General features: G+C 35.2%; 1 protein-coding gene across 1 annotated transcript in view; it reads right to left on the bottom strand.

Moving 5' to 3' along the window:
• Window positions 1-341: 341 nt before the first annotated feature.
• DNAH12 (dynein axonemal heavy chain 12) overlaps window positions 342-11706 on the bottom strand; it is a 209958-nt gene continuing 198593 nt past the window's right edge. The window contains exons 70-76 of the mRNA XM_039858619.1: window positions 11500-11688; window positions 9670-9773; window positions 8341-8545; window positions 3770-3907; window positions 3229-3320; window positions 1898-1965; window positions 342-532 (exon numbers count right to left, since the gene is read on the bottom strand). Of these exons, the coding sequence (XP_039714553.1) occupies window positions 342-532; window positions 1898-1965; window positions 3229-3320; window positions 3770-3907; window positions 8341-8545; window positions 9670-9773; window positions 11500-11688 (987 nt within the window). The remainder of the gene's footprint in view (window positions 533-1897; window positions 1966-3228; window positions 3321-3769; window positions 3908-8340; window positions 8546-9669; window positions 9774-11499; window positions 11689-11706) is intronic.

Here is an 11706-nt window from a genome sequence, read left to right as displayed (position 1 = left end):
TCCAGTTAGTCTCCCCAAATCTGTTTTCACATACACGTCCAACTAAAAAAAAAAAAAAAGGAAAGAAAGAAAAGTTTTAAAGATTTTTTATATGCTTCAAAGAAACAATTCTTTTACATTTTCCATTCATAGATGTCTGACTGTGATCTCAAGAGTCCATCTAAAAGGCTGTATTATAAGCATGAGTGGTATATCGGGGTGGAGAACAATCCAAAGACCTTTTACAAAGACCATTTAAAAGAGTGACACCAAGATACTTAGTTTTTTACTATATATATTTTGAAGTAAGTGAAAACAATGTATTGTTTACTTCTTTTAGACATTCCTTAAATTTGTCCAATTTAGTCATCCAACTGACAAAGCAATGCAACCCCACGCTTGATCCAATGTTGAGTGGGGAGGTCCGTTTTTAACAACATTGCAATGACAAAGTTAGTAGAATGTCCTGTAGTAGAAAGAGTTCCTTTACGTTCACTTGTCTTGTAGAGGGGACAGACATAGGCATTCAACTTCACAATCTGAGTCTTTTTAGCTTGAAAGAAAAGAAATATATATTTTTGATAAAGGGAAAACAGTACTGGTACTAAAAGAACAACTACAAATCTTATAATAAAATGAAAAATACTAAATTTAAGATCATGATTATGAAAATTGAACATAAAGTTTTTTTCATAGTTGGTATATAGTAATTATGGTTATGAAACAAGAAAGTGATTTCATCTGGTTCATGATCCTAGGTCCAAAAGGTATTGCTTTTAAAGTCCTGATCATTTAGCAGGCAAGAAAACAAATCTCAAAAGGCCTTCAGCGAGAAGGAGTAAAAGAAGAAAGTAAGAAAGAAGGAATAACATACAGCATAGGTAATGGGGGCAAGGGGACACAAAAAGAGAAACACAGCTGCTTGAGCTCTAATACAAGAAACTCTTAACTTAGAAGAAGTTTAAGTTGCTATTTGTTTTCAGTAGGTTATTACTAAGGAAAACATACCAGCTCTTACCTACTCACAAAAAGAATCTATATACAATCCTTGAAAATCCAGATATGAGATATTAGGAGTCTTTGTAAACTAAGGCCATATTTCTCATAGTTATAATTGAACTGCATTAATAATGAAAACATTAAGATTGAGTAGTGATTATGGGTGATTTGTAAATATTTTTATTTATAGTTATTTGAGAATAAAAAAATTAGAGAAAATGAAAGAATGAACCTCATTTGTTCATACTTGTGGGAAAATGATGGCGGAAGGAAAGAGCAAGTTGCTTTCCCAAGGGGACAAAATTGGTCTGCATCCCATATGGCTTGCAATGTCTATGCTTTGAGGCACCTGACTGGCCTCTAGGCCTAGGAGTTTCTTACAGCCTGCAAACTCTAGTCGCTAGCTAGAGACTGTGTCAAGCCTATTTGTGTCTCTGAAAAGTGTTCAAAGGCACTTGAGAATCAAAATATTGATGGGAAGCTTTAGCCTCTGAAAAGTAGAAGTGTGGGGGAGAAGCAAAGAACATGTTATATCCCATGAGATAAGAGGAAAAAACATAGAATGATATTCCTAAAATAATATAAATGCAATACAAAAGAGGGGGAACAGTGTATTTCCAATGTAAACATTAAGTCACTGTTTATTATAATTGAACAAAATTCTAATAGGTTTGAGCAGAGACTTATTTGGGGAAGCAGTTAAACTATCTATCATTGCCAGCAGCCACCAGAAGCCGGAAGAGGCAAAGAATGAACCTTCCCCTAGAGTCTCTAAATGGCCCGATGATATTAATTTTGGACTTCTGGATTCCAGAACTGGGAAAGAATAAATTTCTGTTTTCTTGAAAACAAACAAACAAAAACTATCATGATCCTCCCCAGAATGCTAAGAAATTTTGTTAGAGAGAGGTATATTTACTTGGTTTTATCCATATGATAGGCATCAGGTCAAACAGAAGTTTGGGATATTGTTCGGCAAGTAATCCACTGTGAAGAGAAATTGACAAATATTTATTAGAAATAATATGAAATTCGCTTCTTAGAAATTGCAACTTAGACATTGGCTTTTAATATAAAAGAGAACCAGAGATGTGCAAGGAAAAAATGCAAAATAAATAAATAAATAACAATGACAACAATCACCACCAAAAAACTCAAGGAAGAAGCAATGAAGAATTGAGAGAAACAAAAGAAAATTATGGAAAGGCTACGTGGACAAACAGTGAACAAGTATCAATTTCTGCCGTTTCTTAAGTACCATCCGTAAGGCAGACACTATGCTATAACATTTGACCCTCATGATAATCCTTTCTCCATTCCTATTCCTATTTCATAGATGAAGAGTGGAGGCTCAGAAAGGTTAAGTACTCTTCTCACGGTAACACAGCTCTTAAGCACCAGTGTCGGGATTCAAATATAGATCTGTCTAGAAAATGTGGTTTGTTTTCTCTATGCTATATTACTTGTTTGTTTGTGTATTTGTTTGAAAGAAGGAGAGAAGAAAGGAAGAAAAAGATGGATACATATATAAGAAAAAGTAAGTTAAGAGAAATGTCAGTAGAATGATGAAAAATAAAAGAGAAATAATCAAATGAACTATGCACAGATAAGTCTTCTCATAGCTCTGTCTTAGAATTATCTCTGTAGAACCACCTTCTTGGTCCTTCAGGTTCTTGCGTGAGAGCAAAGTCTAACCCCGACTCTGGACATGGAGGGTTGTGTTTATTAATACATTGTTGAAGAGCAGGGCTCCAAGGGAAATAGCTTCTCCCCTTCTCTCTTACCCCTATAGATTTTAAACAGGAATAGTTTTGCTTAGTTTCCTAAGCTGGAAATTCAGTATTTGTTTTAAATATTTATTTATTATGTCATCAAAATACAAGAAAAAGTTTTCCATTCACCAGTAGAAATGGACACTTTACTGTAACTGTAAATTGTTTAAAAGTGAGATGCTCTTACATATTACAAAACTAAAGGTAACTGTTATAAAACAGAAAAAGCAGGAAAATAATCTCCATTAACTTTTCTCCTAGTAAGACCACTGAAATATTAACTAAAAATTGTTCAGGATCTAAAAATACTCATCAATTGCCCTAATGATTTATGGCAAGAATTCTGTTATTATTTATTACTTCCCATATTCCTTAGAAAAAGCCTTTTGGTTGGGTGAAAAAAAAAGGGCAGCAGACAGCTTATCTTACTTATAATTCAGCTACAATTGGAGACGTCTTTGCAGTTAAAACTACTGACCTTTTTCTGTCCCAGCGTGCTCCATCAAGATATAATCCATGGATATAAACACCATCTTCTGGTGCTGTGTCAGATATATCAGAAGGAATAACCTGAAGATAGAGGCACACACTAGTAATGATCTCTTCCCTCCATACTTCTTGTCACAGAAAAAAAAATTAGCTAATCTTTAGAACACATTCAGGGAAACTCCACTACATTATAACTCCTTAAACTATTAAATTTTCAGTAAAATGTAAATGTAAAAATGTATAATACAGTTCTTTTTGAAACATTTTACTAGGTTTTACTGTACCTCATATTAATTTTTGCTAAAATAGAAGAGAAGCATTGGATTGTTTGAATTGAATATTGAGATACATAAAAATTCTATCACAGAGATAGCAAGACAAATACATACTTTCTTCATGAAACTCAAAGAATGAAAAGAAGTCAAATCGCATATAACGGGCTATAAAAATAAGAATTCTGCATATCCTCCTTGCTTAAATACATGACTTTGATGTAATGATACATTGTGGAGTTTAAGGAGTTACTATACCTCAAATTCGTATCCTAGTAAATCAATAGGGATGGTATACTTTCTGGCAAAATTCTGCATAGCTCCAGTTAAAAAGGCTTGAGTGAAAAAGAAACCTGAGAGCCAAAACACGCAAGGTTTTCCTGAATTATACCAGTCCTATAAAGGGAAAACAAAATGCATTATGTTGATTTTTTTCCACTTACACAAGTGTCACTTGACATACAATTCCTGATTCTGGTTTTCGTGTGTGTTGCCCACACTTTCCATCACAGGACTCTTCCCTGACACTAAACACACAGTCTATATATTGGCTCTCCTACCTCTTTGCCCTTCTAGTTACTTTTCTTGGAGAATTCTCACTTATCTTAATATGAATCTGAATAAAACAAAATTTGAAAGATTAAAATTTTCTGCAAAAAGTTAAATGTAAATTATCTGGGGATTATACTACTTAATCCCACTCAAAAGCAACCATATTTAGAAATCTCATGGATTGTCTAACTATAGCCCTCATGTGTTGATTCTAGTTCCTTAACCTTCTTAAACTCTCTGCCTCCATGCCCACTGCCCCAACTCTGGTTTAGATATTCATAGTCTTCTTTCTGTATCAGTGTGTACCTCCTTGCTCCTTCCCTCTCTCTGCTCAATACATCTATAACGATGCTGCTAGAGTTAGGTCACCATGAATGATTTCGATCAGGTTTAGCATCTTGCATAATTCTTTAGTGACCTACTACTATTCCACCAAATTAAAGTCTAAACACATTTTAGCTTCCTATTCAAGATAGTTCACAATCTGGCCCCAGTTGTATTTCCAGTTCTATCCTTTTCAATTCCCCTTCAAGCATCTTACATCATAATCAGAATGCACCATTTGCAGGCCTTTTCTTTGCACTGGGTGGACATTTGTTTTCTCTGCTTATCTTAAAAGTGAAACTATTCTTATGTACCTCTGCCGGATAAACCCTCCTACACTCTCAATTGAAGCACTTCTGGTGGTGGTACTCTACCTCCTGGGGTGGGCATGTGATTCATGCTTAGCCAATCATACCTCCAGTCATAGTGATTGATTCAAGAATAGACATATGACCCCATCAAAGCCAGAAATGCCAAGACTCTTGATGGGACTTTTAGGGGAAAGGCATATTCTCAGCTCTTTGAAGTTGTGTGGAGGTGAGGCCAGAGTTTCTGTTGCTATCTTGCTACAATCAGATGAGAACCTAACTGAGAATGGAGTTAACCCACAGAGACTAGAGCCAAGAGATAAAGTGCAAGAAGCCAGGATCAGGTAACCATGTCTTTAGCCCAGCTCAAATCCTGCCTGGAGCCAATATACCATACTAATTTTTCAATTACACAAAGGAACAAACTTTATTTTTGCTTATGTCAAAAATTTTACAACAGAATCCATTTTAAATTATATAGTGCCTTTCATCTTACAGCTATCTCTAGGTCCTCTACCTTTTTTTTTGCAGTGTCCAAAACCATTCATCCTTAGACCCCATTCAAATGCTACCTCATCCAATAAATAAAATCTGCTTTCCTGAGCTATTCTTTGAATTCCTAGAGCATTTCACATGTTTGACTTTTATGACATATCCCTTACTATGTTGTATTAGTTTTTTTCTTGGATCTCCTTATAGGCTATTGGCAACTTGAAGGCAACTTGGCATCTTTGTCTAACAAGGTGCTTTGGGCAAAGTAGGGTCTCAATTCACATTTGTTGACTGAAAAGATGAATCAATAAAATGAACCTTATCTCATAGAGAGCAGCACACTACGGGAAGAAGCCAGCTTTGCTTTCTGGGAGGAAGGGAACAACCGCTGCTAGAGATGATGCAACAGTACAAGCTATTAATTAGATCAAGAAGAGGTAGAGAAAGACGTGAAGTTTGACAAGGGCACAAGCCATGCAGAACCAGCACTAAGCACAAGAAAGCTGTAAAAACCTAGAAGGCAAGTGTATAGAAAATTCCCTTGCTCACTCATGAGTGTCTGGGGCAGATACTTATATACAATCTCTGAATTAGCTACCATTAACTGAGTGCTTAGTACACATCAGGCTCTATGCTAAGCACCTTATATGTATCATCTAAATTAGTCCACAAAATAACTCAGTGAGTTAGGTATTATTCCTCCCATTCTATAGTTGAGGAAACTGGGTGCAGAAAAATGAGTATTGCTCAAATTCACACAGATACCATCAGATCCTGAATTTAACCTGAGATTATAGCCAGTGTGCAAAAAAAGCTTTAAAAAAAGGTATAGGAAGGAAAAAGGGAAGATAAATAGGGTGAACGGTGGACGAGAAATGAGAAAAGGGTAGAAAACACCAAATGACTCATTTGCTTTTAAAAAATGTATTGGGGTAACATTGGTTAATACAATTATATACGTCTCGAGTATACAATTTTATTACATCATCTGTATAATACATTGTGTGTTTGCCAGCCAAAGTTCAATTTCCTTCTGTCACTTTACATTTGACCTCCTTTACCTTTGTCTACCACTCCCCCCTTCCCTCTAGTAACCACTAAACTGTTGTCAGTGTCCAGGAGGCCAGATGACTCATTTGCTTAATTTATTAACTCTAAGAACCATTAGGAGGTGAATTCTAGAGTCTGGGAGAAAGGAAGATAATAGGGAAATTGTGCAGCTTCTGTAAGGTAAGAGGACAATGGGGGAGATCCATTCAAGAGAAGATTTGTGGTAAAGGATGGTAGGTGCTCAATTATAAATGAGACCTTTCTTACTCATTCAGTTGGAATGATTTCAAGGGGAAATCCAAATTTCAGAAAGTAGAGAGTTTGATGTGAACTTTATCTTAAAAACAACAAAAGGAATTTGTCCTGGAAACTATCCCAGTTGGCACCATGCCAGGATTCCTCTAGAGGATCAAGCTAAAGACTCTTGAAAGCCCTTCAGGAACAAAATATATACAGAAATGTAAGCAGAAATGTATACAAAATGTATACAGAAATGTAAGCAGCTCCAAAAAGTTTAAGAAAAGTTTGGGGAAAAAACTGGAGTATTAAAAAAAGAGAGTAAAATCGTGGCAAGGGGAGGATGGAATTAACTATATGTCAGATGCTTTTGATAAAGGATAGAAAGGAGCTGGTATATAGAGGAAGAAATCAAAGATATGTTGTAGATGTGGCTAGGAATCAACTACGTGTACACACTCTCATCTATCAAAGTAGTAAAGATAAAAATGAACACTAATTACTGAGAAACAGGCACTCATATTCACTATTGATGGGGATACAATTGAATAATTTTTCTGGAGGATGATTAGGTAATGTATATCAAAAGCTCTAAAAACAATCAAATAGAATCAATTAAGTCATTAAAAGAATAAGGTATTACTGACCAAGAGGGATTTTTCTAAGAATACAAAGATGGTTTTACATTTGGAAATATAGTGATAAAATTCAAGGCAATAATAAGCTAAAGAAGGTAAAAAGTGATATCATCAGCAATAAATACTGAGAAAGCATTTGATAAAATTCAACAATTTCTGATTTTACAAAAGAATAGTCTGCATTTACTGAAAGTTTACCACATATCATGGACTGTTACCTTATGAGATAAAAGTGCCCATTTTATGGATGAGGAAACTGAGGCTAGTAAGTGACCACTCTTCTAGAGTCTAAACACTTAACATGCCTATTCTATATTGTTTGTTTTGTTAAATGTTTAATCTACATTAAAAAAGCTCCTATAAATTAACTTTTAAAAAATAGTCCAAAAGAAAAATGGCCTAGGAGATGAACAGACAATTCACAGAAGAAAATACAAACGGGCAAACACACACACCAAAAAAAGCACAGGCTCAATAATAAATAATCAAAGAAACTTAAATTGAAATAATAAAATTGGCAAAAATTGAAAAGGGATGTATAAGAAAGCCTGTCTCTCCCCATCTTCACAAGCACGATCTATTTTATGGTGAAACAAAAAAAGCTTTTATATAATAAAAAGGCAACGGGACACTGAAAGGTCATATGCCTATGTGAATTTCCAAAAAGTACTTTTGGGGCTCTCCCAACCCACTACCACTGCATAAACATCAACCATAGGATAGGGGTGAGCTGAGGAGTTAGGGAGGAGAAAGTACCTTGCCCTTTGCTGGCTTTTCTATGCCCTGAACATCCTTTATGTGTGTGTTGGAGGGTGTGGGGCAAGATTTCAAAACACTCATCCTTTTCCTAGTTCTATGAGATAAGAGCTACTAAGAAACAACTGATTTTAGACAATCGGCAATTATTGATAAATCCAAGCCACAGGCTCTTTTTGTGATTTATCATCAGTATTAAAATCATAAGGCCATGTTTGAACCACAAACTTAGAATCTTCAAAAATATAAATGTCACATATTACTTGGGTTTAGGTAAAGTAAAATTTAAACTCTTTACTCAGTATTTTGAAACGTGTAATTTTTAATATTCTGAAATTTTGGTTAAATTATCATGAAACTACTAATCACATTCAACTCAGAGACATTCAAGTAACCATAGCCAATTTCTAATGTCTATCCAGTCAACCAAAAAATAAAATTTTATATATACATATAACATATAATCTTTTACCTGTAAAAAGTTCAACCGGGCTAGAAAATCTGTGATGTAACTTCCTAGAGGTTTAAGACTTGGGTATGATCGTTTGGCCCATATTTCTGGAACTTTTCCAAGAAGCAAACTGCCAGAGAGTGCCTCCAATGCAGAATCCATTACAACCACACCCCTAATAGCCTTTTCAAGGTCCCGTAAAGTGTTACGTACAGTTTTAATTAAACTGCAAGGAAGCAAATTATGTCATCAACATATATATATGAAATAAATATCAACATAGTGTCTCTCTTCAGAAGAAATAGTAAGAATCTCATTCACAGCTTCATGAGGGTGTTTCCCAAAGTATGGTCACCTCCCACTTGGTAACGTAATATTAGGTTATATTTAGATGACCATTTTTCATTTTAATAATAACAAATATTTTTAAATATAGAGAGTAATATAACTAGCCTTCTGGGTATCATTTAGGACCAGGCTAACTTAAGCAGAGAATGGAAAAATATTGCATAAATAATGTTACAGGTGGCATGCAAATATGGAAAAAGTTATAAAGGTGTTATAAAGGTGTTATGCAATGGTTGAAACTTGAGAAACACTGTATTGAAACATAAAATGTATATTCATTTATGCACTTTCAAATACTTTGCTTCCTACTTAGTCCAAACTGCTAAGAACTCCATAAATATACCTGATATGAGGGTTTTAGGCTAAAAGCCTAAGAACTGAGGGGTAATATGTTACTATATATAAATATATATGGTCTTTGTGTAAAAAATACTGAAGGTATCATAGTGTTTTAATATCTTTTATTTTAAATGTCGACAAGTCTGGAAACCCAAATAAACTTGGAAATGCTTTAGAAAATTCAGAACGAAAACAGTTCCTTAAGCCAGTACTGAATTGTAGAAAATTCAATTTAAGAAATTCAAAGCATATAATTGGTTTGCTATCATGGGGTATCTAATAAATCTAGATTGAACTCAGGAAGAAAAGGGAAGTGTATATATGTCAAATGGGAGAAAAATGTCAGAAAATGTGACTACACATAGGCCTAGTTAATGCTCTTTCCATCTTACTTCCTGAAGGGAATAGTAGTGAACAGGTGAGAAATTCTGATTAATGAACATTTAAAACCAGATCTCTTTTTCATTGTCATTTTTACATTATAAAAGATATCCCCATTTCTAGGACAGTAGGTTATGCAATTAAGTTACAAATTAAAAAGGGGGAAATTCTAAAGAAATGGCAGGTTTTGATAATTTTTTCTTAAATTAAGTCAATACCAATATGTCTTTTTATCAACTTTGGTTGGTCACCTTCTGAATCACTGGGGATATAGGTCCTTACTTGTTAAATCTCTCCATTTCTTGTACTAACACAGTATTCATGCTCTCTTCATATCTTACGGGATACTTCCACAGGGCTGTTTCAATGTCAAAATCACTTGGTAGCTAAGAGAATAGATTTTAAAGATCACATATTATTCTCAGATTAGTTTCATGAAGCTATAATATCACTAATAGCCAAAACTGGGCAGTTATTATGTGATAGGCATTGTGCTAACTGCTTTCTATACACTATCTCATTTAATCCTTACTATATCCTCTTAAGTGGCCATTATTATCTCCATTTACAAATCAGGTCATTTAAGCACAGATAGGTTAAGTAACTACCCAAGAGCACACAGCCAAAAGGTGATCTGTATAAATCCACAGGTCTCTAACTCCAAAGCCCATGCTCTTTACTATAGGATAAAGCATTTTGTAGAAGATATACATTTCTGAAAAGTTGTGTAATTTTCTTTTGTAAATTGAATCCTATTTTCCATTGATGAAACTGATGTATCATTTCATAACTATTTTATATTTATTTTCAATCAGTTATCAACTGACTCTGAATAGCTTAGCTTATGCCATAATGTGTGAATGTCACAGGGTTCCAGGGCATAGGGGGAGAGAGGCCTTTAAGTCTGTGATTTCTATGAATCCTCAAGAATGTTTGAGAAGTGATAAAAGGGACTTTGAGACTGATGATAAAGCTACAAAACATTGGAATTCACACTCTTTAGGGGGTAAAAAAGTTTCATAATTAGGGAAGTCCCAAACTAAAAAAGTTGAGCTGCCCAGAGTGTCCCCAGGTGATGGGCCCTGGGTAGTGTAAAAGGATTCTTCCAAGTTACAGTAAGTGATGTCACTCAAGAACCCTTTGGCTTAACACAACCCCTCTACCCCAAATAAATCCCAGATTCCACTGCCAGGTAACTTCCTGTTAGGGATCTTGTAAGAGCCACCATTCTTGCAAGGGTGGGAACCTTTCCCTGGAGATAAACCACAGAAACAGTAAGCGGTCAGAAGTGAGAAGAGGCAAACAACAGAAGCAGCAGTCTAGAGAGGAGGCTAGTTTGCTTTTACGCTGGGGCCATGGGCTCAGGGGCAGTGCTGCTTCTCTCTCTTCTCCAGTGGCTGTAGCCTGGTGTATGGTGAGTAGGCTCTTCTTAAAGAGTGGTGTCAGGCAAGGCTAAGGAGTAGTGCTGTCCATGGGCTTTCAAGGCAGATGGACTATGGGTCAATTCCTGCTATGTTAGAGTACCTAAGACTGAAATATTTAACCTGGAGGAGAATTCTGAATATCTGTGTTTGGGACTATAATATTTTTAAAGTTACATTAACAGACGCACAAAAAGATGAGACTAGAGAGTATCGTTCCACTGTATCTAGTAGGACTAAGTATATTGGGCTGTATTATGGAAAAAAAAAAAAAAGCTCTAGCAGCTAGTTTAGTGCTGATCTTATCTCCGTATGCCTCCTCACTTCCTAAGGTATAGATTAAAAACTGTTCACTACTTGATCCAGCAAGTTCAGACCATTTCTTACATTTTTTATAAGTAGGTCTATTATCTTTGCTTAGAAATGATAATAAATCATAGTTCATTAGCTTATACACAACTACAGTTACTAAGAACTTACTATGTGCCAGAAATTATGCAAAGTACTTTAAATTCATGATCTCTTTAATGTTCATGAGAACCTTATCACCACTCTACAGATTTGGAAACTAAAGCTCAGAAAGGTACAGTATCTCACTCAAGGTCATAATGCTCCTAAATAGTTTTCAGCTCACCATTTCAGTACCATTTTGATTTACATTATAAGCAACATATTTTAAGCCCAAGATTACCTTTTGGAGAATATCTTTGGTAATTTCAAATAGAATCTGGTCAGTACTTCCTGAGGATCCTGTCTGTTTGGAGCCTCCCTGGGTGAGGAGCAAGGACTCAAAGAGGATCTTCGTTTGTTGAAGATCTTTGGAGATATCAACATTTTCATGTAACCCAAATATCTCAGGGTGTTGAGTAAATGGAAGTTTCTACAGAATAGATTAAGC

This window comes from Pteropus medius, unplaced genomic scaffold (assembly GCF_902729225.1).
Source record: "Pteropus medius unplaced genomic scaffold, Ma_sr-lr_union100, whole genome shotgun sequence".
In the NCBI taxonomy this organism is placed as follows: Eukaryota; Metazoa; Chordata; class Mammalia; order Chiroptera; family Pteropodidae; genus Pteropus; species Pteropus medius.
The sequence above is the reverse complement of the archived record's forward strand: the minus strand, read 5'-3'. Positions and strand labels throughout refer to the sequence as shown.